This window comes from Eschscholzia californica, unplaced genomic scaffold (genome assembly GCF_041429995.1).
Source record: "Eschscholzia californica isolate CP2 unplaced genomic scaffold, dmEscCali1.0.p SCAF_4, whole genome shotgun sequence".
Taxonomy (NCBI): Eukaryota; Viridiplantae; Streptophyta; class Magnoliopsida; order Ranunculales; family Papaveraceae; genus Eschscholzia; species Eschscholzia californica.
In genome coordinates, this window is record NW_028238461.1 from 16447429 (window position 1) to 16474144 (window position 26716).

Consider the following 26716-nt stretch of genomic DNA (forward strand, 5'->3'; position numbering starts at 1 on the left):
TTATTTTTAATGTAAGTATTTGTTCGAATTTCTCTTTTTCTCTCTATGTATGTTGTTTTTTAGTGTATGATGTTTGTTAGATCTTTTCTTGTGATTACATGCATTAAAATTAATGAAATTATTTTGGCTCAAATCTATGTTTTAATTATTTTTTGTTGTGAGTCAGCCCGAGACCCGATTCGCCCCGCACCCGAATTACCCACCATGGGCTAGTGCACATGGGGGGCTTTGTGTAGAAGATTGAAGATTTTAAACGACCCGAGTCCCCCCGTTTAACTAACTGGGCATTGAGTAAAGTAGCCCGGAACACTGGTTCCCATGGACGTCCGAGCCCGACCCGTTTCCCACCCCTATCACGGTATGTCAATCTCAAGCCAATACAATCAATCTAAGATCCAATTGCTAATTTTGAAACTTCAATACTCATTAATTTAACTGCAGTAACGTCTTTACTGAATTCAACGTCAAAATGTTTTCTAGTTATATACAGGTGTTGCCCCCAGTTCGTAAGGAGAAGTTCGAGATTCAACGAAGTTGTCTCTTATCCTAAATAATAACCTAAAGTCAAATTTAGACATCACCCCAAATATAAAAAACAATATGATTTCATCAAAATTCAGTACATTTCACATTTATTATCTTGAATACATCTCACATGGTGTTCCAAAACACATAAATTTTCAATTAAAAAAAGAACCCTAAATTTGTCTATATAAAAGTTATAATTTCACCATCTTCACACTCACACAAATTTAAAATATTAGATACACAAGAAACACACATGAAGTTCGATTAATATACATGTTAGGAAATTGGATTTTCAAATAAGAAGAGATAGAGTTAGTTATTGGATGTTAGACTTAGAGAGAAAGTGATTTCTGCCTCAATGCAACTAAATATAAATGAACCAGCTACCCAAGCTACTTAGGATGCAAAATGACCCTAAAATACCAGTACTTGCTCACCGAAACAGAGGGAGGAGGAAATAGACACTTGTTCGTTTGTTGTGAAGTTTCGAAAAAGATAATAAGAAAGAAGACGATTTCGAGTTCGATCGGGTTTATATGAAAATAAGAGGACGTCATAATTTCTAGATATCTGTTTATATAAGGGCAAAAGAGTCTAAAAAATGAATAAGGGGTAGTTTTACAGTACCAAAAACTATTTTTCCAAACTCACTCATGAATTGCTTATGAGAGCATGTATAATGCTATAAGGCTAAGAGTATTACCGTCTTTAAAATAATAATAGAAAAACCCTTTTCATTTTTTTATTTGTAAGAATTACAAAAAAAAAAACGGATAAGTAGTGTTCACATATTTGTGAAATGTTTAATATTTATTGGTATCTTAGCTACCGTTCACAGATTAAATTTGTTATGTGAACAATAAAAACAAAAGAAATGGTTATTAGATTAGGAGTTGGTCCCCCTTAAGCACCCTAAATATTTCACTCATCTTTCATCTCACCACCACCACCACCACCATCACCGAAAAATCATGATATATTTATTTCCTAGGAAGAAACCCACATTAGGATATTTTTTTTTCCTCTTAAAACCTTAATCCAGGGTGTTTCCTATAAAGAATGAGATATTATGACTTCAAAATATCTGTCGAATATTTTATTTTCTAATAGCAAAAACATGAGCATTTCTTCCTCAGCTCAACTATAAGTTAATAAAAGAAAGTATTTAGGGATAAAGTCAAGATATCAAACAACCAGAGAGCGTGAATTGGAATAGATCGTAAAAGAAAATTCATAGCTTAGAGCATCTCCAATGGGACACTCTAACAAACACTTTAAAAGTCCTAGTTGTCAAGGGCCAATAGAGATTCTCTTTCCTAAATGTCAATATAGAGGCACTCTAATTGTTGTTGGTCTCCAATGGAGATCTCTAAAGTGTCTATACTTAATACACATGTCCTTCTTTAATTCAATGAATAAAAAGTAGTTGAAAAGCAAGATTATCTATTGGTTGAAATTTAAAAGTAAGAGAGTCTCAAGTAGACACTCTCATTTTAGAGTTTCTCTCTCTAGACACTCTATAATAAATGTGTCCACTTCATATTAGAGTGTCTAATAAAGTGTTCCATTGGAGATGATTTTTTAACAAAAACTTCAAAAAATCTATGTGGCACTCTAAGTGTTAGAGATTGAGTGTCCCATTGGAGATGCTCTTACATGAGTATATGACTTTCTATGGCTGAAAATCGAAAGATCCTAGCTTACATGAGCATATGACACTCTCTCTATCTCACTCTTCCCCTCTGAACATAAGCTTTCAATCAGACAGAGATAAAAAGAGAGAAAAACAAAGAAATATTTGGAGATAGATGGAGATTATGACGATTATGGCGGTGGTTCTGGTGAGAGGATAGAGGTCGAAGAAGAGAGTTTTGTTTTTAAGTTCAAGGTCCTGACCGTCTAACCGCAACCCTTTCCGGAGAAGAGGGAAAAGATTGTGAGGGTAACATTTTGAAAGGATCGATGAATAAAAAGATATCGACAGTTAAGTTTGAAACAGAATTATAGTCTTGGGGGTCGAAAGGGAATGCTTACAAATACGAGGGCCAAAATTTTCTATATGCAGATTCTAGTTATAAAAGAAAAGGGCAAATAAGAAGTCGTTAGTCGGTAATCATCAAAACTGTCGCGAAAGGTAAACAAAATTAGTTAGTATTTCATAGTGAGATGCCGAAAATATCGGTTCACCTTCAATCAAGTCCAATACCACTCTCTTTCAAACCCTAATCCCATTTCTTGTTTCTTTCCTCTACTCGTTTGCCCAACCAAAATCAACCCAGAAAAGAAATTCTCCCATTCTCTTTAAAATCTCACAGTTTCATCTAAAACCCACCATTGAAAAACCAATCATTTACCCATTAACCTAAAACTCATCACTGAAATTCCATCTTCAAATTTTTTTTTTCCCCAACCATTTCCATTTCCTTTTCCTTGCTTTCATTTTAATTTTTTCCATTCTATTTGCTCAATTGCTTGTAGAGATTGATCCACAATCTTTAGAGAAATTTCATTATCTGGGTAAGTTTCTTTTGTTGTTAATTTGATTCTGATTGGTTATTGGTAATGTTAACTTATATGGGTATAGTTTAGATTGTCATCAGCAATTTTTCATCTTTCATTATTCTTCATGCAAGTTTCAGAAAATACTTAAAGGCATTGTGATTAATTAGAACCTTTGAGAGGCATCTCTAATCCAAAATGAAAAGGAGTTTTATTATACGTAATGAAATCGAAATGTGGGTTCTACTGAATTGGGTCTAGAGGTTGGAAATTTTGAGTTGGTATGAGCAAACATTGTATATCATGCATTCAAGAATGTGTTTAGATGATAGAGAAGAAGAAGAAGGACGAAGTTTCTTAGAACAATCGCTTTATTTCTTTTTTTCTGATTATTATCGGAGGTATACGAGTATTATAATAGAACACGATAGTATGACAGAGAATTATAATCAAATTGAGGGTTATAATTGATCTTGTGATTAAGGCCAATACCTCACCAACTGGTGAGACCCAGTTTGTTGATTCTACTCGTCAATGCCCACGAGTCACGACTGTCTTAGTACCTTCTCTAGTGACCCGTTATAGTTTTTAACAAGACAACAATTATTAACGTATATCGAAAGTTCAATCTGATATAGATTCTTTATATTCGCCATGACGATCATTACTTCTCTAGTTCTCTTTTTGTTGATTATGTTTGTATGTTTTCTTTTCAGGATTACATATTTGAGATCCTTGTTCCCGAATTTGAACACATAAGTTCATTCATGGAATCTGGTCAAGGAAATGAAAGAATAAGTACTGGTAATTCAATGGCAAATACTGATGGTACTATGAGAGAAAATGGTCTTCTTAACCCAATTAAGAAGTCTGGTTCCTCGCTCTCATCTTCTTCTACCTCTTCTTCTGCCTCTTCATTTGATGAGAATCTCTTCCAACAAGAAGGCATTGAAATGGTCGAACCAAACAATTTAGAAAAGAGTACTATTAGCCCTCCTAAACCCGACGGCAGCCATTTAGCTTCAAAAGATGGAGAAAAGGTTGTCCCGATTGTCATCTACCCAAAATCTGAAGGATCAGATATCGGATCTCCAGGACCCAAATCTCCGTTAGACGTTTCAGGTGTTAATCTTGAGTTCTTGGAAAATGGACCAGTAAAGCAATCCCCTCCACTACAAGTAATGGGCCGAACAGATGAACCCCGTCCATATAGGATTCCATCATCCGTGTTTGCAAGAAGTAAATCGGCAACCCCCCAAGAATGGAGTGTGGCTTCAAACGAGTCGTTATTTAGTATTCATATGGGGAATAATAGTTTCTCTAGAGACCAAATGATTTTGATGGGTAGATCAGGAGAGTTAGATTTGGGTAAATCCGGAGAGTTAATTTTCCCTTTGAATAAGGCAGGAGAGTTGATTATCCCTGGTAGAAAAAGTGAGGAATTGAACAACTTCGAAACTACCCCACCTCTGGGTAACACAATAGTTGGCCATGAGAAGAATAATTCAGATTCAGGGGAGGACTTGGCTGTAACTGAAGCCGCAGCTGAAACTATGAAGGAGGTTTTAAGGGTAGCTGCCGAAGATCGTGATAAGGTTATTAAGCCTGCCAGTGGATCCCACATTTCGTCTAGCATTTCTCGCCATTCTGATGGGAGTTCGACCAGTGTTCGTTCCTTTGCATTTCCAATGTAAGTTAAATACTAAACTCGATCTTATATATATTCTGCATTTCTTTGGACTAATGGGTACATTTGAATTTAGAAGGTATATATATATATAGACTGACTCTCTACCTAAACCGACATCAACCCGATAATGTATTTTTCCTTTACAATGATCTAGTAACGGAAAACCCCCATATTTTCATGAGTGGTTATTCTATATCTAGACAAACTTATCCAATATTCTAGTACAAGAAGACACATAACTTATAAGCGGGTATTTAGAGACACTCGACTCTTCAGTGGCTTGCTTCTTTTGTTTCAGTTGTTACCTCATATCATGTTTATGCTAAAACTCCTTACTAACAACGAGTTCATATACAGATTGACAGGGGACGGAGGTAAAAGTAGGTCAGCAGCAAAGACTGGTCCTGAGCAACAAAATGAGCAAACGCCACAATCGACCTCTGGAACAATCACAAACAAGGGTGGCAATAAATGGTTATCTTGTTTCTCGTTTTGCCCCGTTCGTAGTTGAAGCTGAGTGAGTACTTCATTTTCTCTACCATCTTCTCTTAAGAAACACGACATGAATTTTCCATCATACTAATGCATATATATGTATATATATATTAACTTTGTCTTTCAGGTTGTGAGTGTTCCTTTAAAGTTGCATCCCTTTAATTCTTGGGTTGTTGTTATATCGTTCTCTATTTCTCGAAATGGTGAAAGTGACATCCTCGCCATCTCGTTTTGGGTTTGGACACCGTTTCTTTGATTTTTGCGGTTCAATCCAACATCAGATTGGTTGAAAAAAGTGATGGATAACATAGTTTAGTGAAGTTAATATTTTTTTGTTTTTATTTTTATATTTTTATCGGAATATCCGATGATCAAGTGTTAATCATATTAATAGCATCATTGATTTGTATAATTACCATCTTTCATTTCTCTCATCCTTCTCTAAATGACTTCACTGGCACAATATATAGGCAGCTGCAACAAACTCAACTTTAGGTAGAAAATCCCAAGATGGGTTGTTTAAATACTTCAAATTTCTCTTTGATGCTTGAAAATGAAACTCCATTGGTTGCCCCATGTATGGACTAATGTGATCGACAACAAACACTAAACCATGTCTACTAACAGTTAAATACATCATGATACCTATCAATTGTTTGAAGAAAGACATATTTGTCCACCGCCTCTTGGTGTAGTGGTTAGCCTTTAGAGAGATTGTCTATAACAACAACTTCAGACATTGCTTATAAAATCTCTCAATCTTCGTTCTTAAGCCCACCACTTCCTGTAAAAATAACATCATCAACTTATGTGCTAACAATCAAAATTCACTTTAACACCAATCTTTAATAGTGATGCTAGTAGGGAAGAAGAAGTTTCGATAAAAGATCGCGAACAATGACAGCTTGTAGATGACACGTAAACCGGCAACCACCTAAAACAGAATAAGAGAAAGCCAGGAGACATCCAATATTTTTCAACCTAAAATTTTGGATGAGCGAGACGGGAAGGTTATTTTGGGAGGTCTAAAAGTAACCTGGCCCTTACCATTTAAATATGGGTATAAATTACCCGACCCGCAACGGGTATAAAACCTGGCCCTTAGATCCTTAGTTCTGATGCATAGTCGCAGCCCGCGAATTAGCGAAATTTTAAACCCTTTTTGGGGGCGAAACAATTTACGCGCGAAAAGGTATTTTCCCGGGTAAATACTTCGAAATGTAATTTGCCGCCCAAATTGATGTATACAAAATGGATTTGCTCCTTCTTTCTTCTTCTCCATTCCTCATCACAATCTCTCTCTCCTCTTTCTCTCTCTATCCTCTCTCTCTCTCTATCATCTGTAACGAAGAATAGCAATGGAAATGGCTAAATCCATCACACCAAACGCTATTTCAACCATACTATCAAACCCTTCTCCCATTTCTCCATCTGATGTCCCAGATCTTGTTGTCCAAGTTGTAGGTCTCAAACCAGTCGGAAATAGATACAAGTAAGTACTTTACAGTATTAGAAATTTCTTGATTTGAATCGATTTACTTGTTCCTCATCTTTTAGGGTTTTTTTCTTATATCGTAGTTCAGTTTCTCGGTCAGATCTAGAACTTTTGTTGATAAATCAAGCTTTACTTTTTCTATAGAGTTCTTAGGTGTTCATATTGGATTTATTTTCTTCTATTTGAGCAGATCTAGCTTTCCATGTTTCATAACCCTCCTAATACAAATTAGGGTTTTTTTTTCTCTTACTAGGTCAACTTTTCTATACTAATTTTTTGATCGACACAGTTTTAGTTTCTAGGGTTTGTAATATTTGGGGGTTTATACTTGTTTGAACAGCCTAAGATCATATGGGTTTCAGTACCATCTAACTTCAAAAATTTGATGAATATAGATCATCTAGCTTCTAGGGTTTCTGTGGATGTGTACATAAGTTCTCAATATATTATGTTTCTATTTGTTTTGCAGGTTTGATGCTAGTGATGGAAAAATGAAGCTTGACGCGATCTTTATGTCAGATATGACACCAGAGATCAACTTGCAAAATCTTAAGAACCTTGGGCTTATTCGGATTCTTGATTACACCTTGATCAATATAGGAATTAAAAAGTAAGATCTAAGATCTCTAATATTATTTTACTAGATTTTGCTTTTATATTGATTCATGTTTTTATTAGGGTTTTGAGATCTTAACTGAGTATAAATTGTTTCAGGGGTATAACTGTGACCAAATGTGAGGTGGTTGCTTCTGAGCTTGAACAAGAAATTGGACGTGAGCTAAAAACAGAAGAATCTGGGGTACAAGTGAAACCCAATATTGAATCTGGAATAATTTTGAAACCCAAGCAAGATTTTGCTTCTAAATCAGCTGCCCAGATTGTTCATGAACAAAATCAGAAGTGAGTATATTCATCTCTTCATGTTCAATGTCTTTAAATTGCAACCTTCTTAGTTGATACATATTCATTAAGAGCTTGTTTTGATTTGTCTATCTGTAATTGTTCAGTATGGCACCTGTGGCGCGAATGGCCATGACAAGAAGAGTTAATCCCCTTGTTTCCTTGCATCCTTACCAAGGAAACTGGACCATCAAGGTTCAGTTAACAAACAAAGGCAACCTAAGGACATACAAGAATGCTCGAGGAGAAGGGCATGTCTTCAATGTGGAGCTTACAGACCAAGATGTATGATCTCTTTTTTTTCAATCTGTTCTTGTTAAATCAACTGTAACAAATTGAAACTTTTCATGGGTTTCAATTAGTACCCTTATTCTAGTATTAATTGAGGTTTTGGATCAATAATGAAATGATTTCTTTTTTGCAGGGAACACAAATACAAGCAACAATGTTTAACCAAGCAGCAACCAAATTCTACAACAAGTTTGATCTAGGAAAAGTTTATTACATATCTAAAGGAACACTTAAAGTTGCTAACAAACACTTCAAAACTGTTCAAAATGATTATGAAATGACCTTAAATGAGAACTCTGAAGTGGAAGAGGTATTTGAAGATGTAACTAGTATTCCTCAAGCTGTATACAATTTTGTAAAGATTGATCAACTGCCTACCTATATCAATGGGAAGCAGCTTGTAGGTAAATCCCTAATCTCTCAATGTTATCCCCTTAGATTTGTCTTTTCTATATTGGGTGGTTTGTTGTTTATTGCTTGATGAATTTGTTTGTCTTGCTTACTTTTTTTGGTTTGAATCTTCAGATGTACTTGGAGTTGTACAGAGTGTTTCTACTACAATGAGTATCCGAAGAAAAAGTAATGATGAAGTTATTCCTAAGCGTGATATAACAATTGCTGATCAAACGTAAGTCATTAATTGTTTGTGATGTCTTTGTTGTTTTAGAAAATGTAGAATTATGAACTAAGAATTGTAAACTTGTTTGCAGAAAGAATACTGTTGTTGTATCTCTATGGGGTGATCTTGCCACCAAAGTTGGGGAGGAGTTGCTGAATATGGTTGAAAGTTCCCCAATTGTTGCTATAAATTATGTTAAAGTTGGAGATTTCCAAGGTAATCCCAATACTATTTTAGAAGGTATTTTGCTTCATTTGCCCTAAAGAAAAAGGGCTCACTTCATTTTTTGTTGTGAATTTTGCAGGAGTATCTTTGTCAACTGTAAGTAGAAGCACTTTGATCATAAACCCAGATGTACCTGAATCCAATGAGCTCAAATCTTGGTAGGATTCAGTTCCTTGTTTTGTTCATGAAAATAAATTGTTCCGTTTACATATTTACTCACCGTTTCTCTGTGTAATAGGTACAAATCTGAAGGTAAATCAACCTCAATGAATTCTATAGCAGCTGGTATGCCGTCCTCTAATGGTGGACCAAGATCCTTCTACACTGACCGAGTCAGCCTTTCTCATATTACTAATAACCCATCATTGGGTGAGGGAATGAAGGTACAAATAGACTGCTATTAAAAAGAATTTGGTTGATTGCTGCTATAAGTTTGGAGAGGATAATTGTTTTTGAGTGTGGTTATAACATGTTTTATTGGTGCAGCCTGATTTCTTCAGTGTAATTGCAACTATAAGTTTCATCAAGCCTGATCAGACGATGTGGTACCGAGCTTGCAAGAAATGCAATAAGAAGGTGCTAGATGGGAATTGGTGTGAATCTTGTCAAACAGATCAAAATGAGTGCAGTTTAAGGTATAAACAATTAGACATAATCATATATCGAGGATCATACTGAAGTCATTAAAGAATCATTAGTTTTTTTTGAATTGGGCATTAACTATGATTCTACTTGTTTTTGCAGGTATATAATGGTTATGAAAGTTTCTGATCCATTTGGTGAAGCTTGGGTATCTACTTTCAACGAACAAGCAGAAAAAATAGTTGGGTGCACAGCCGATGAGCTTAATATGCTCAAACAAGAGGTATAACAACTACCCATTGATTCTAATTACCATTTTAAACTCGCTGTTGACGCCTTTTTTTACTGATCAAAGAAACACCATTTTCATCTTCGGAATGTCTTCAAATGTGTTACTTAGTTTCTTTCTTTCATTCTTTGTCTTCAGAATGAGGATAGTTACCAACTAAAATTGAAGGAAGCTTTATGGACTACTCATCTCTTCAGAGTTAGTGTCACACAGAACGAGTACATGGGCGAGAAAAAGCAAAGGGTAACTGTTAGATCTGAAGCTCGAGTCGATTTTGCAGCTGAATCAAAGTTTTTACTTGAAGAGATGTCCAAGTTACAAGCCTCTTAATCAAAGATTTATATCTTACTTAACATTTCATTGCAGTTTATGTAATATATGCATTTTAATGTAGGTGACTAGTTTTTTGCTTTATGAAAGATCTTTGACAGAAAAGAAGTTCATTTTCCAATTTTCCTTAATGCTGTTGTCCAATCTATCGAGCTAATTGAGATTACTATATATGAAGTGATTAGCTTCTTCCGTGGGATATTGTTTTGCCGAATAGCGTTAAATATTAGTAACGGGATATTACCCTTGTGGCCAATATAACTCAATATTGGGATATTTACAAGTTATTGGGATATTTACCTTTCTTAGCAGTTCTAGTTGTAAAGATATCTTCGTCCGATATTACCTATAGGTGCCCTGTGCGTGCCCGGCTGGAGTCATTGACTCCATCCAATGAAATTTCACTCAAACAATATGTAGGTGCCCTCCCCTTGAACAATCCACTCCTAGAGATCAAACATATTTTCAGACTGTCTATTCCGAGACTACTCTAAGATTTGATAAACTCTATTAGTAGTACTTATAAATCATTATAAAACCATCCAAAATCAATATAAAATTGATAATAAACATTTTTGAAGGATTTAACTACTTTGAAAACTTTTCAAACACCAAATCAAAAGATAAAATCAAAACAAAAAAAAAAACTAGGAATTTTGGAACCGAAATTTATTTGAAGTATTTCTTTAGTCTCTTTTTTTTGTGCCGACTACAAATGAAGCCCTTCGAAAAACAAGAAGAAGTCTAAGGATTTTAATGAAGATATTTGAAGAAAAATCAAAATGAAAATGGAGGAAGAAGAGCAAGAGGTCAAAGAGTGCTCGAGGCACCTACAAAATAGGTGAAAATGTGGGCGCCTATAGAATCACTCTATATATACATCTTGACCTAGAATATTTCCCCTACTGACTCCCGCGCAATTCGAATTCACTCGTTCTTCTCCGACTTTCAAAATCACTTACTAGTTCATTTTTCAGATCTAGCTCGGAGAAGAAGAAGAAGAAATTCCTCTCTGAATCTCTTGAAGTACTCACTCTCAGATCTGAATCAGAGGTAAAATATAAACTTACGATCTTTCTCCATTTCTAGTTCAGTTTCCTCATTTGAAGATCTTGATCCTGCTTCTTCTCAATTGTTATTATCTTCTTCCTTTTGAACTTACTCGATTTCTCTAAAATGTTGAATTTCTTCACAAATTCATTACTAAGATCAAATTCAATTGAATTTCTTCACAAATCTTGTTCACATTAACTGTAATTCCTGTGCGATCTACTTAGATTCTCATCCTGTCGTTTTTCTTCTCATAATTTCTTCAACTTTATCAGTTCTGATTGGAGATTTCAGTGGAGTTTGCTCATATGGATGAGATTGAAGTTTCGAGGAAACGAATGAGGCAATCTGTAAGTTGTAATCCTTAAACCTATTTTTTTTTTTTTTTTTTACTTTTTAAACTTCAAAAGACAAATTCAGAAATCTCGGTACTGTTTAGATGGAAGAGGAGGAAGAAAACCTAGCTGAAGCAGTTGAAGATGAAGAACAAGAAGCTGAACCGATTGTTGTTGGATCGGAAGATACCGAAATACTCATTAATGGCGTTCTTGAAAAGATTGATCGTTTCACTCAACAGGTAACTATTTCAATTCAATCTGGTCTTTTAATCTGATTAGGGCAAAAAAAAGTAAGTTGATTAAGGTAATTCGAGTTTGTTTATGTAGGTAGCTGAATTGCTTGAATCAGGAAAATCACTCTTCAAAGATCTCAGTAATGAATTTGAAGAACGATTGATTACGTAAGTTCAAACAAAAAATGGAGACGAATTTAGTTCTTGTTTTGCTCTTCTGAAGTCAGATCTGAAATCTGTCTCGAGGTCTGAATTGACTCGAGTCAGGTTTGAGATTGTTTGTCTTTGTCTGAGTCCTGATGCCTGACTCATCCGAATGGGTTGATTTTTGGTCCATTTGATTATGACGAGTCAGATTTAGGATCTTCGGTTTTTGACTGACTCGTTTATGTCTATGTGGTCGATTTGAGTTAATTTTGATCCACTTGATTCAGGCGAGTCAAGTTTGGGATTGTTTGATTTTATCTGACTCGCTTGAGTGGTTGATTTGAGTTGATTTTGGATCCATTTGATTCGGATCAGGTTTCAGATTGTTTGTCTTATCTGATTCATGTGAATGAGTGAGTTGAGTTGAAGGCGTTTCAAATACAAACAAGTCAGATTCAGACAATGAAACTGCATTATATTAAATCCAGTCTGAAATGTCAAGATTTCTCTCTCTCAATTTGGGTAATTTCTCTCTTTTGTTATGCAGAATTCACAAAGAACAGACTGAAAAATGGCATGAAGAGATTAAGGAGCTGAGATTACAGGACGCGTCGAACGAAGAAGCGAACAATCTTCTGCATAATGCTCGTTCTCTACTTCAGAATGTTCGGAGTGATTGAAACTGATCTTCTTAAAGGTAAAACTTGGATCTAAAAAAACACGAAAAATATTAAGTTCTCACTAAGATTTTGCTCAAACACCGAAGTAGTATATCGAACTATCTGGTATATATGGTGGTATTAAGAGTAGTGTGATCACATTAGTTTGGTGAATCATGTGAAGAATTCAAAACATAACAAGTGAGAAAGTTTGATATAATCATATGTATGATCGATATATTAGTTCACTATTAGCATTTGGCAGTTCCTATAAACTCTAAACCTCATAATCATGAATGAAAATTAGTTTTAATGAAGATTGATACCAATGCATATTTTTGTACATCTTTTCTGCATTTTACCATCTGAATAGGTTTCATGTGCCTTAAATGGAGAAAGGTAAATTTGTATCGAGTGCTATAGCCTATAGTATGAACTATTGTTGTTTACACACCTAAATCATGCAAGGTTGATAGTCTTCCCAACCCCTAGACGGACAAAATTTATAGAGAAATGAATCTCGTTTTCGAAATACTAAAAGGTTCATAAGCTTTAAGCCTTGAACCTTTACTAAAGTTTTGTTTGTAGCAATAGAATCACTCTATCATGATGGTTAATCATATTCATTCAAGCTTATGAACCTTTTAGTTTTTGGAAACTACAAAAATAATAATCTCCTACCCATAGGCCAGGCGGAATGGATTTATGGACACAAATTTGCTAATTAAGAATATCATATTTTCAAAATAATTCATGGGACTATCTGAGTTATTTGAAAGAGAAGAAATAAGATCACGATAGACCTTACTTCAATAATCTAAAATCACTAGTACGGTTTAAGAAGAAAAATAAAAATAACTTAACAAAAAAAAAGAAGAAAAATAAAAATCTTTCCACGTATTTTAGGGGTTTTATTGTCAATGGGGACGGTTTGGTCTCAATATCTTGTATTCATTTGCATTTTCTCTTGTTTGGATTTCTTAACCATCTCTAGTTCATGTAAATCTCTTTTGTGTCTTAACAATGTATTCGTTATCTTTTTCAAGAAAATGCATTCAAAGAAAAATTATAATCCTTGTTGTGGATTGTTTGAAATCCATTTAACCCAACTTTGGAAGGTCTAGGCTCAACTAGTGAAATTCCGTGACAATAGAATATGCAACCAAACGTCATGGACAACATAAAAACCAAATTTAAAACTAACTTGAACAACCAACAGAAAACAAACTAAAAACCAAAAGTGCGAGTCCCCATTGATTTTGCTTTGTGTAGTTTGTAGAGAGGGCCTATTATGTTCCTCACTCTACTAGATGATAAAGAGAAGGGAACTCTAGTTTTCATAAATCATACAAAGACTTCTTAAATTTTAGATGAGATATTTAACCGTTAATCTAAATCTCAATGTTCAGCTAAAGTAGGAACATAACAAAACGTGGATTCTTTGAGGCATAAAAAAAAAAATCTCCGAAACATAAAGACTTGGCCAATCAAGATTGACTTACATGACATCTTTATTTTTAGCCCAAAAACAAACCTAATGGTATTTTAATCCCTGATCTTCATCTTCACCCCACTACTTCCCACCACTGCCACCACCATTTTTTCTCTTTGTCATCCTCTCTCTTTTTCTCTTCTCTTTTTCTCTCTAAAAGCTTATCTTCTCTCTCATCAGAAATTTTGTCTCGATATTTTAATCAACATAACATGAAAGAGCAAAGCCTTAATCTGCCTTAAACACAATTAAGCCTAGAATGAAGGAAATGGGAAGAAGTGTTTGATGAATAATCCATAGGATTTGGGTTCTTGGTGTTTTATGGAAATTGTGGTAGAAAGTAATCTAAAATTAACTTCACATTGTGATGGCTGTGGAGGTTACATGAAGATTAGGAGATAAAATACCATGATGTTAATTTTTGGACTCACAACAAATATGACTCTAGGTCAAATCCAGCTGACTAAACTCTTTAAGCCCTTCAGATTTTCTTTTATTCCCCGAAAACCGCGACCTAATAAAAGTATAGAAAAGTCAAGGTCAACTTCCTCAAGAAAATAAACCTGGGGTCGAGATGTAAAAGTCAACGATATTTCCATCCTGTACCTTGTTTCCCTACTAGGATTGGTCGAGATTTTCTAATCCTTCATTATTGTCTAACTGTCTTATGCCCGAGATAGGTGAGAATACCTAATGAATGAACTGACAAAACCCACCTGTTCAACAAGGTGGCCTCGAAACCCTGAAACCTGTCACGACTTCTAAAGAACGTCTCGTTTTGGTTCCAATGACACCATTACGTTTTCAATAAAACGTATCGGGTCGAATGACACAACCAAGTGCCCAAATTAACAATTCCAAGACTCTTCAACAAAAAAAAGAAAAACAATTGGAAGACATATGCACTCCTCTCTGGACCACCTTATCATTTTCCCTTTGAACATACAAGGGTATTTATGGAAAACAATGAACCTAAAAGGAGGGGTTAAACGGGTTAATTCTACTTTTGGCCCTCTAAAGATGAAAAAATCACCAAAATGGGCTCTTAAAGATGACCAACTTCTAATTTGCCTCCCTTTTTTATTTTTCTGTCTACATCTCCGTTAGGCATTAGTGACGCAACATTCTTTTACCCAATTTACCCCTCTGACAATATCTTTTTGTCCCTCCAAAAATCTTTTAAGTCCCAAGATTCATTACTATTTGTCTAATCAATAAATTCTTTTTCAATTTTCAAAGTAGGATGAGAACTCCATAACTCTTGCTTAGTTCATAAGCTTTAATGACTTCTTGTTCTTCAAAAGATCATCAAATGGTCCAATTTGTTTCTCTCTCTTGTGTACCCATAATATACTTCAATCCAAAGTTCATGAAAGCATCACAAACCAATCATAACCCTTTTTGGTCCCAAAGATGATATTTTTTTCCTTCCTCTCTTTGAACAACCTTTAAATCTGCCATGATACTTTCTTCATCTCCTTCTAGAACTCAACCTGATTTTTTTTGTTAACGACAGGTCTCAATCACTGTCGCCAATCCATCTTCAATGTAAGTTGTTTTTAGATTTGTAGATTTTAACAACTAGAACCAAGCACCTAGCTTCTGATCCTTTCATGATTTCTAATCTCTTGCATGAAGAAACAAACATACTGCAAAAATAACATATACCAATGTTGGACCAAGACATACAAAAACATAAAGAGATGGTTTAGAGAGATAAATATGTGATTTTAGAGAGAGAGAGAGAGAGAGAGAGAGAGAGAGAGAGAGAGAAGACTTACTACTCCCATGGAACATCACAAACAAGCATCCAACCATCATCTTTATCTTCAGAAGTAGAAACATGTTTGATCCATTATACCTTTCCCTCCCTGAGTATTCCCCAAAAGTGAATTTGAACATATTTTCTAAAACTTTTAGACAGAGAAAATGTGGTAGCAGTAGTGGAAACCTTGGGATAAAAAATTTAATGGTGTGATTTAATTTAAAAATGAGTAAATTTCAATTTTCATCGACGCACCTCGACTGGCGTGAGGTCAAATCATTGTAAAACCTAATCTCATTTGGGAAAAGTAAAGAAATTTCTCTCTCATACCTGGCAAAAAGTAAATGTTGAGAAGGGTAAGATTGGTAGTAAAAGTATACATTAGTTAGTGACAAACGGAGAAATAGACGGAAAACAGATTTAGGGAGCTATTATAGAAGCTGGTCATATTTATGGGGCCATTTTGGTGAGTTGGTCATCTTTAGGGGGCCAAAATAGAATTAACCCTAAAAAGAGAAACAAGCGCACGTTCTTAGTAGTTTCCCGTTATAAAAAATAGACGCCATCTCTGCCGTCCGTCTCTCTCTCTCTTTCTTTCTCTCTCTAAAAGAAGGTGGCGATAAAATACAAGTTGCAAAATTCTCAAAAACCTATCCAAACCAGAGACGTTTCTTCTTTCTTTCTAGGGTTCCTGTTTATGTTGAAGATGGAAAAGATGGAGAAGATGAAGAAGATTTCACCATCAACAACAACAACAACAATTTCACCATCTATTTCGATTTTATATGTAGATTGGGAAGAAGTTTTGATATCTAATGAAAAAGGAAGAAGAGAAGTTCATTATTATCTTAAGAAAAAAGATGGATCAAGTAGAGATCTTGCTGTTATTGGAAAAGAAAGATCTCCAAGACATATGTCTTATTCAATTGCTCTTTCTCCTACTGATTATTGTTCTATTTCTTCTTCTTCTTCTTCTCCTCTTATCAAGTTACGCTCTCGAAGAGAGGTTCTTGATTGGCTTTCTTCTATTGTTTCAGGTACTAATTTTTAATTCTCCTTTAACCTTTCAGTTTTTACCTGGATGGAAACTTGAACCTTTATGATTTAATTTTTGGTTGATTTCATCTCATGTTTTGGGGGGTTTTTTTTTTGGGTGTAATTTTTGAGATCTAGATTACTAGGGTTCGCTTGATGTTGGCTCTGAGCTTAATTTTTTAGGTTTCTTTCTCGAATTTCATAGATCTAATGATACTGGGTGAAAGGGATGTTGAATCGTTTCAACCCCAGATTGATTACATTTTTTTTTGCAAATTTCTTGTATTTTTGGTGTTTTTAGCTTTAGGGTATGTGAAAAAATTGATTTTAGGGAGGAAAGGAGGCTCCTTTATTTCCTTAGCGGTAGTAAGTAAGGTCATAGTCTTGCCGTACTACATAAATTAGTCGCTTAATCATCAACTAAGTTGGGATTCTTGTCTGTTCTTCTAGTGACAAATGAGATTGACCTAGAATCTGTTATAATCAAACAGCTCGAATTTTAGGCTCTGGAGATAACTCTGGCGGTTCGTTTTTGTTAGGAGTTGGTTGGGATGAGGTTTAATGGTAAAAATCAAACACACAGGGATATTGATATATTTGGGACTTACTATAAAGATCAAGCAGTGTCTTATAAAATTGCTGAAATAGATCATGTATAACATATTATGTAGATCTTCTTTGCCCTCTTGATCCCTTCCTTGCTATTTGAAATATTATGTGTCTAATTTCTTGCTATTTCAAATATTAGGTTTATGCCTTGGTTAGTAGCATTAGGTAGAAGCTATGGTGTTACTTGTTATTATCCGAGTTTCAGAGAGTGTTGGTCTTCTGATATTTTTCGAGATATAACTCAAATGTCATCCCAACTGGGCACAACTTTTCGAAGTGGATAATATGAAGATGTAATTACAAATCTTACTTCCTCAAAGCCTTGATAATAGTTAGTGCTCTAATTTGGTTTGTTTTCTCTCACGTACTTATTATTTATGTAAAATAACCATTCTGTATTTTGATGGTTATTTGTGTCGTATCTAGTTGAATGCACTGGCTATCGATCTCTTTGAAAGACGAATGCATGCTAACACGTTTAAGTCTATACTATGGTGTTATCTTTGTTCCAACTACTTAGCAAACTTTTCAGTTGCAGACAGAATTTCAACTTGTTTAGGTTCTAAGTTTATGTTGTTTGAAGAGTTAGGTGAGACGAGAAGGCGGACCTGTGCACTCGCACAGATTTCATTCTTTCTAGGATTTTCTATGGAATTCTTCTATATCTTCATGCTCCGTTTTCTGGTGTTACAGAGTAATATCTAGTATATGTGTAGTTCATGTATAAGTGAATAGAAGGAAAAACTGAACCAGAGGTAGTTATTATCTCTTTGTATGCCCATGGATGCTGTTTTTTTTCAACATTGTGCATGGATATGCATCATCATCGTTCTCTCTTTGAACATCCTGTTACTTTTCAAATTAGGAACTAACAAGTAACAACATGCTGGGCTGCAGGCATAATAAGCCAGTTATTGCAGCTGCTTGAAAGTCTGAATTATAACTGCTACTTCAAGGTCAATATGCTTTATCTTCTCATAATCAATCTCCTTTTGAGAACAGTTCATTAGATCGTTGATATTGCATCGATGTGCCTCGTTTTCTTAGCTGTTTTATGTATTTGTGGATTAGGGTAAAGCATTTACTCATACTCCGCTTATTGTTGTGTTTCTTTGGAAGTGTGTTAATTGATTAAATTTTTAGCAGCTTGTTTCTTTCACTTGCAACTCTAAGTCATTTTATACTTAGAGATATGTAGTTTCTTTAGCAGAGAGCTGTTAGTGATTAAACTTTTGGTTTTTGTGACTGTACAGATGCACCAGCCCATGCATCTACTGGTTTTTCTGCTAGTGACGGTGATTTATATTCAAACTATACCTCTTTGAAGGTTTGTAAAACGATCTCGTAACTGTCTTTTTTATTGCTTTTAGTTGATGTATTGCTTGATTAAAATGCTTACATTCCCCCTTCCTGTGGTTGTCTATTCTGGAATTTCAGATGAGAGGGCATCATTCCAAAAAGTTTTCGTGGGTAGGTTCTCCATGGACTTGTAGGAAGCGCCGTCAGCATTATCATTCTTTTTGCCGCAACGGAATAACAGTTTCTGTAAGTGGTCCTTGCGATTCTTTCATGACTTCCTCTTTGTTAGTTAGCATTTACATACCCATGCTCTTATAACTCCTGTATGACATTGTCGAGTTGCTTATGTTCCAGGTCCATGACTTCGTATATGTCTTAGCTGAAGAAAATAAGAGGCTCGTTGCGTACTTGGAGGATCTTTACGAGGACTCCAGAGGCAACAAGATGGTTATCGTACAATGGTTTCACAAAATTGATGAGGTCGGCATTGTTTTACCTTCTGATTTTAATGATAGAGAGATTTTCTTTTCTCTTTGTCTTCAAGATCTCAGTGTGGAATGCATCGATGGATTGGCAACAGTTCTCAGTCCTGAACATTTTGAAAAGTTTAAGCTGACGAAATATACTCTGTGGGAACCGTTCATGTGTCAGAAGCAGTTTGATAATGATGATATCACGGACTTCGATATCACCCAAGTCAAAGGTTATTGGAAACAGGAAGTAATCAGATATATCCACCACACCTCGTCCGATGTTAGTCATTTGAAGGTTAATCTTCCTTATCATAGTTCGGAGGGACGAGATCGTTTTGATGATGATTGCATTAAGACTAGGCCAAGGAAAAAACACTGCAGGTCAAAAAGCATGGACGTTGGTCCTCAGATATCTGACAAGAAAAATGTTGAAGAATTATTTGAAACAGATTTGCAGCCCTGTTCAGTTGATGTAGTTGTCAGCTGTAGTGGAGCTGAAACCAGCTGTCTGAAGGAAGACAATTCAACTCATTGTTTTTCAACAAAAGATATAGCTAAGCAGATGCCCAGCTCACATCTAGCTGTAGGCTGTCATATTGAAGTGTTATCTCAGGATAGTGGCATCAGGGGTTGTTGGTTTAGAGGTGTGGTTCTCAAGCGGCACAAAGACAAGGTGAAGGTGCAGTACCAAGATTTAAAAGATGCATTGGATGAAACCAAAAATTTAGAGGTAAAATTTCTACTTCTATAACGTTTATGCAGTGGTTCAAACATATGCTTGACCCAAACATTGTCTGGGTATCATTCTGAGTGATTGATTGTATACAATGTTATTAATCCAGTTTTGATTAAATAAATATGTACTGTTCGATGATGCAGGAATGGGTTCCAGCGATGAGGATTGCAATGCCTGACAAATTGGGTGTTCGTTTGTGTGGGAGAACAACTGTTCGTCCTGATCCATCTAAAACATTATTGGGCCTTGTTGAAGTTGGCTCCCTCGTGGATGCATGGTGGAATGACGGATGGTGGGAAGGCATTGTGGTTTCTCAAAAACCAGATGAAAGATTTCACGTCTACTTAATAGGTAAGGATGATCCGACCTTGGTCACATTTCTAGTAACACTTGGATTACTGAAGCTTGATGAAATAACACTTGGATTACTGAAGCTTGATGAAATGAAAGTTTCTTCTTCAAACCTTTTAGGAGATAATTAAATGCTCTTATGCTGTTTTGCTACTATGTACTTCGTTTAATTCTGATCATTCTTTTAATCTTGCAGGTGAAGGGCGATTTTCAACATTTAGTTCCCGCGACTTGAGACGTTCACAAGATTGGATATGTAATGCTTGGAGTAACGTTAAGGAAAGGCCGGATCTTGTGGGTTCGATTTTATCCGACCTAGAAAAAACCAGGAAAAATGGAGCTAAGTCCTGCAATGGCGATGCTAATTCAGGTGATATGGTGATTTCACCCAAGAGACATCTTAATGAGCAAAAGGAATATGTTCATACCGAACCGAAGGATGGGAATGCTTCCTGTTCTCCTAATTCAGAACCGAGCTCAAATGAAAAAGGGAAAACAATGCATATGAAACTGAACATCTCGAAATGTAATCTTCTCAGCGAGTTAAAGTGGAATACACCTAGTAAGAAAAGGTCCCGCTTACATAGATCTGGCAGAAGACAAGGTGGTTCAGGTTCAAAGCTTCAATCACATAGTAGCATCAGCAGTCATGAAAATTCAGAATTTCGTATGGATTGTGAAAATTATCTGATGCCTAATTCAGTGAAAGTTGATATAGAAAAGTGTAAATATGAAGGAGATTCTGTTACAAAGTCATCTGTAGTGTGCCCACTGACAAGCTTGGTAATGTCAATGTGATCTACTACAATCTCTGCTCCATTACCTCTTTTCAATTTTTTTTTCATTGTTTTTTTATTTTATTTGTGAAGTTTGTTCTCTCTCAGAACAGATCTTTTTTTTTTTTCTTTTGCTTTAAATACGAAGTGGGTTTTGAGTTTTTGGTTAAACTCAAAGATTAATAATGAAAACTTCATGTATCTGAATCTGTAAATGTAAGTTGTTGTAATCATATAGTGTAATCATATAGAGAAAGATTTTGACAAGTAGACTCTGAATAGAGTAGCTATGTTTTATCGGTATTCCTATTTGAGCTTTCGGAATGATTGTTACAATAAGAAGTTCATTTTGTTTTTAACAAGTAAAAGTTAAACTCTTCAAAGATGAACTCACCTCACTAATTATACCGATTTTAGAGCTGATTTCTAACTAAAGAAAAGAAGGCACATCCTAGAAAAAGCCACACATAATAACTAAAAAAGCTCATGCCACACTAGGGGCGGGTATGGGCGTCCATGGGCACTTGAAGCATCGGACTGGGCGGGTCGGGCACAAAATTTCAATGGCTATTAGGGTAAGCGGGTTAATTGGGCGGGCAATTTTGAAATTCGCCTTGCCCATTACCCGCCCAAGCCCATTAAGAAGCTCGGGTAATTCGGGTATGGGCGGGCGAGTAGCGGGTAATCTCATGACTTGAAAAAAAAGTTTTTTTTTTTTTTTTTATAGAATCTGCAAACACCTTTCCTGATTCTAAAGAGACAACGTGGGATTAAAATTAGACGTTATTTGTGTTGTTCCTTTGAGGAATTTAATCTCACATTGAAAACTAATGAAGAATTCTCATGAGATATAATATAAACTTATCCACCATTGCACAACAATGTATTGGGTTCGTGTGATTGCCCTTAAACATATTGTTTACCATCTCAACTAAACCTAGCAACATAGACAACTGGGATTCATCAACCCATAAAGTTGATGTAATTTGGTTGGTTATCATTGGGTGAGGTTAAGTGGGTGCGGGCATGGGCGGGTACGCGGTTTTAACCCATGCCCACCCACCAAAATATGGCAAGCTGGGCGGGTTGTGCCCGAGACGGGCGCAGGCGTCCATGGTCCTCGTTGGGCTCGGGTGCCCGTGGGCGGGTTCGGGCTTATGGGCAAAATTTCCACCCCTATGCCACACAACAAAAACTGTAACAGAACTAAAAATGTAAGTAGATGTATACACCGATTATGCAATAAAAAAGTTCCTGTCCCAATATACATAACTAAAAATGTAAGTAGATATACAGAACTAATGCAATAAAAAGGAAAAAGAAGTGATATACTACTTACTCAAAGAGGTACCAGGATTATCTTCCTTCTCTGATCCAAACCGAAATGCCAAAGTACTAATTTAGCTTTTCCTTCTCTCCAAACTTTATGTCATTTTACACAGTCTGATTTAACCCATCCAATTCTTTGATTCACATTATCATACACGACCAGTTGCCCACGTAATGAGATATCTACAAAAATGATGAACTTATGTCAGATACCTTTGAAGAGGTTGAAAGAAATAACACATGCAATGGTTTATTATCATAGTAAAATTTCCTTTTCTGTTTGCATCTTTGTTTCGCGGAGCAATCAATGTATATGAAATGAAAGCTAGTTCGTATGGCTAATTGGTATCTCATTTAGTTTCAGTTCTACTAGAACGGTTAAGCTGACAAAGACACCAGCATATAAGCTATTTTGCGTTATTGGATAGCTAAAATCTTTCTACTTATCATCTACTATACATGTGTATATAATTTATATATATGTGTGTGCGTGTGCACTTTTCAGAGGGAAGAGCATCTACCTCCTAGTAAGATTGTGGATACATCGAGAACTTCACTCCCGTCAAGTATTCCCAAGCAGGCATTACCTTTATTCTGCAGATTAATTCGTTCAAAGAATAAGCTCTACAAGGTGGATTGAAAACTAAGAAGATTTCCAGGAACACTAAATAAGAGAACCAGAACAAGTCTTACACTTATAATCAGGTAACCCTCAGGAGGAATCACCATGTTAGATGACATCAACCACCATTTACTTCTAAAGTGAAACGTAATTGGCTTAAAGAATGCTTTAACATCTTCAATTGACCTGTCGAAATGAAGTCTCATTCTTAGACATTAGGATTAGAGGTAAGATCTCAATGAAGTAAAAAAAGGACTTTAAATGTGGATCTCTCTCTCATTTTCTCTTTTGCGTATTAAGTACCTAATTGGAAATTTAGCCCGCCAACATAATGGCAGAGTATCATCTGAAACGTCTCGAATGAGTTCTTCAGGGGAAAAATCTTCAAGCTGCAGGAGTGGGTATTGATCAACCATTACAAAAATAGCTACTAGTGAACTAGCTTTAAGATTTTATTATGCTAAAAAGCAAAATGCACTCACAGAAGTTATCAAATTAGAATATGCTTTCTCCGGGAAATATGTATATGAACTGCCGGTATCAAAAATTGCTTGTCCATCACGGTTTTCTGGTTCGCCTAAACTGAGCTGCCCACCTCCATAACTTAATTTTACAATGGTTGTGTGATAGAGGTCCCTGAAATAATCGTAACATACATATATATTAACAGAATATTATTTCTTTCATGAAACCGTACTACCATTCTGAAGTTCCATATATGAAAAAGAAGTGAAAAAAATGGAAAAAAACAAAACAAAAAAAAAGGGGTGAACTTGGTCCGACTTCATCAAACTCCATTCTGACTCGGGCTACCACCAACTCCAAGGGATGAGACAATCAGACAATGTGTTCCTTTATCTGTACTTCAATTCTAGTGCTTATGGTTCAAATACTCTACATGCTGAGTGTTCCCATTGGTGGTAGAAACATTCTATGCCTTCCCTAACACGAGTTCTAGTCCTAAATAAATCATAGAAAGCCAACAAGCTTAATGAGCTCCATTTACACCACAAATAAACAGATACATGATTGCAACCAGAACCACCTAAATTCTGAAGAAGATAAATAACTAATCAAGTATGTCTCACATGAATTGGCAGTCAAAATTGGACCAGTGCAACCTAGAACTAGATTTATTTTGGTTATTGACAACATTTTAACCTGAAATCAACATGAACTTTTTAGCTAATGCTGAAAATTGAAAAAGTCTACACTTACATGGAAGGGATATTAAGCATAGGGGCCCATGTCATCTTCCATTTAGGAATAGGCTCATCACCTAGGAACATATACCCATCCCGATTTGCATCATTGGAAATACAATGACCTAATACGTTGCGGATGACCCCCTGGTTTGCTAATTGAGAAGATAGACTAACTGCAGCCCTACTAAGTCCAAGGATCCCATCAGTTCTTGCAGGAGAAACTGATAATTGTCCTTGTTGATGATATCCACACCTAAAAGAGAATTCAAAACAAATGCACAAATTAATTTTTATATTGAGATGTTTCAAAGAAGATATATGGGGATTATACTCCAGGTTACTATAATCCATACCCTAGAACGAATTTAGGATGCACCCTCGTTCCATTTGCAAGCTTTAGCTGCAGATTGTCCCTCGCGAGGATACCCCTGGAAGAGCTACTATCTGCATATTCTATCTCATAATCACATTGTTGGCAAGTTTCACAAGATTCACGATTCTGATTATTTTGCACTTGAATGCACAAGTTATCCTTGGGTGCCAATATGTTTTCTTTAGTGGGCTTGTACAGAGGATGTGGCCCCTACACAATCAGTTCTCGACATTATATGATATAGAATTTATTCTGCCTAACCACCGCTTTCATCAAAATCATAATATTATTAGTGACCTTCCATGATACCCAAGACATATATATATATATATATATATATATATATATATATATATATTATATATATATCCTAATTACACTCACACCACTAGACACTAGGAAGCACAAAAAGAGAAACACAATAAAAGATCACAAAGGCGTACTAGGTGCCTTCTCATAGATATCTCTTGATTTTTATGTTATGTTTTTAAAATCTATTTGAATAACTTACGACTGCCTAAATTGATTTTATCTTAGTAACACCACTGATATAACTGTGTAATTGACGATGCCTTCTCAAACTAACATAGTTTGTTAACTATTAACTATAGGCTTACATGAACAAAACTATGGGTTTCTTGTCTAATGGGAAAAATTTACTACACAATGCCGTCATGTATTATACATTTTAACTTTACCTTCGCACAACTTGTGCACGGAGCATCACACTGAATCCAAGTCAAGTCACTCCCAGTATCCACGTCAAGGTGATAAGCCCTCGGAGGATTCCCAACAAGCACTGATGTGTAATATAGTCTTTATGAAGTAAAACAACATAATCTTTAGTTGGAATAAATATTAAGACATCATGTTAATATTTTTTTCTTCGAGAAATTATAAAATTCTATATAGAAAACAAGGAGGCAGAAGAGTAATAAAGATATCAATCCTTATGTTAGATAGTATGTGGATGTTATAAGGGATTAGAATGTAATGATAATGGGAGCAACCTAAACTTGGTTTGCTAATCTAATAATATTTTGTAATCAATGTCTTAGCAGTTATCGATATTGTCTCAACTTATGAGATCCAAGCCCATGCGAGCCCACCAGAGCTCACCCAAAGACCTTAACAGTTAACACTTACTAAGCTTGAGCTTACACCTGTAGCCTCAGGCTCCATGCGCTTTCCCAAGCCATGTGGGACTATCACATGCATACCTATTACTTAGTAAAAAAAAAAAATCAATTTTGGATCTAAAAATAAAAGACTAATTATGAAGAATTAACATACCCATGTGGGTAGACATTTCCTATGATAGGAAAACTTGAAGATGAATCAGCTAAAGATGAATAAGAAGCCAATTCCTTGATATTCTGATGATCAATGCCCTTATCATATCTTGCCATAGACATGACTCTTTGTTTATTCACAAATTTCCCCAATTTCAATTCCACATCTGGTCCAGCAGTTCTATCAAAATTACTAAACTTATGATACAATGGAAAAATGAAAGAATTGATTTCTTCTTCTTCTCTTCTATCATCCTGTGAATTTCTTAATTGATTGATGGTAGTATAAGAAGAGTAATAATTCCAGAAAAGAAGACCTAAAACAGAGAGACTAAGAAGACCCAGAATGTGTTTAGGAGTTCCAAAGAAGAATCTAGAGAAAGAGTAGAAACGATGATTAGTTTCAGGGGGATTTGAAAATTGGGTTTGATCTTCTTCTTCTTCTTCTTGTGGGGATTGTGAAATTGAAGGATTAGTGAGAGTAAAAATTGATGTAATGGTTTTTCCTTGAGAAGGATTGTTTTCTGGTGGAAGGGTGATTATAACTATACCTTTAAGCTTGGGTTCTTCCTCAGGTTCCATCTCTCTCTCTCTCTCTCTCTCTCTCTCTCTCTCTCTCTGTACTCAGTAATCTTCCTTCCTTTAGAAGTCAAATAGAGATAAATATCTACTTTCTCTCTCTAGAGTTGGAGAAGACTATTCAGATTCCAATGGAGAGAGAGAGAGAGAGGACTGACTACTCAGCAATAGCAATGAGGTCATATGAGAGAAGAAAAACGGAAAACCTTTGATTTTGAAGGAAGGAAAGAGGGAGTTTCCAAGGTTGATATTTTATATTTGTACACCCACTTTAGGAGTAGGTGTTTATATCCATTTTCATCACCATGATAATGAGAGCTTGTTTGAGTGAAAAATGACCACTCAATTTTTCCTGGATTTTTCAGTCAGGGGTCCAAAAAGGAGGGGGTTAAATGAAAAAAAATCCTAAG

General features: G+C 35.5%; 5 protein-coding genes across 7 annotated transcripts; 4 read left to right on the top strand and 1 right to left on the bottom strand.

The window, feature by feature from the left end:
* The first annotated feature begins 2782 nt into the window (after positions 1-2782).
* Positions 2783-5643, top strand: LOC147543224 (uncharacterized). Its single transcript, XM_086636467.1, has 4 exons — positions 2783-3045; positions 3744-4717; positions 5075-5234; positions 5340-5643. Exons 2-3 carry the CDS (start codon positions 3795-3797, stop codon positions 5226-5228), a joined length of 1077 nt encoding a protein of 358 aa, XP_086492593.1. The 5' UTR covers positions 2783-3045; positions 3744-3794; the 3' UTR covers positions 5229-5234; positions 5340-5643.
* Positions 5644-6325: 682 nt separating this feature from the next.
* Positions 6326-10074, top strand: LOC147543225 (replication protein A 70 kDa DNA-binding subunit B-like). Its single transcript, XM_086636337.1, has 12 exons — positions 6326-6704; positions 7177-7317; positions 7422-7607; positions 7715-7892; positions 8032-8302; positions 8424-8526; positions 8609-8733; positions 8822-8900; positions 8981-9125; positions 9229-9377; positions 9487-9607; positions 9752-10074. The coding sequence occupies exons 1-12, from the start codon at positions 6571-6573 to the stop codon at positions 9941-9943; spliced, it is 1824 nt and encodes a 607-aa protein (XP_086492463.1). The 5' UTR covers positions 6326-6570; the 3' UTR covers positions 9944-10074.
* A 772-nt stretch (positions 10075-10846) lies between these two features.
* On the top strand, positions 10847-12687 carry LOC147543226 (knotted 1-binding protein). Its single transcript, XM_086673818.1, has 5 exons — positions 10847-10996; positions 11269-11343; positions 11433-11570; positions 11659-11732; positions 12259-12687. Exons 2-5 carry the CDS (start codon positions 11302-11304, stop codon positions 12389-12391), a joined length of 387 nt encoding a protein of 128 aa, XP_086529944.1. The 5' UTR covers positions 10847-10996; positions 11269-11301; the 3' UTR covers positions 12392-12687.
* Positions 12688-16164: 3477 nt separating this feature from the next.
* LOC147543227 (Agenet and bromo-adjacent homology (BAH) domain-containing protein) lies at positions 16165-21173 on the top strand. Of its 3 annotated transcripts, none has more exons than XM_086673819.1 (6): positions 16165-16664; positions 18525-18598; positions 18709-18816; positions 18925-19773; positions 19923-20130; positions 20327-21173. In XM_086673819.1, exons 1-6 carry the CDS (start codon positions 16325-16327, stop codon positions 20926-20928), a joined length of 2181 nt encoding a protein of 726 aa, XP_086529945.1. In that variant the 5' UTR covers positions 16165-16324; the 3' UTR covers positions 20929-21173. The 3 variants fall into 3 exon arrangements, with proteins under 3 accessions (XP_086529945.1, XP_086529947.1, XP_086529946.1); XM_086673821.1 differs by lacking the exon at positions 16165-16664 and adding an exon at positions 17540-17564; XM_086673820.1 differs by lacking the exon at positions 16165-16664 and adding an exon at positions 18169-18227.
* A 971-nt stretch (positions 21174-22144) lies between these two features.
* On the bottom strand, positions 22145-26616 carry LOC147543228 (Eukaryotic aspartyl protease family protein). The gene is made up of 9 exons (XM_086673822.1): positions 25729-26616; positions 25134-25251; positions 24416-24645; positions 24076-24315; positions 23340-23493; positions 23161-23246; positions 22929-23043; positions 22757-22829; positions 22145-22418 (listed from the first exon to the last, which is right to left on the bottom strand). Exons 1-9 carry the CDS (start codon positions 26307-26309, stop codon positions 22336-22338), a joined length of 1680 nt encoding a protein of 559 aa, XP_086529948.1. The 5' UTR covers positions 26310-26616; the 3' UTR covers positions 22145-22335.
* Positions 26617-26716: the final 100 nt, after the last annotated feature.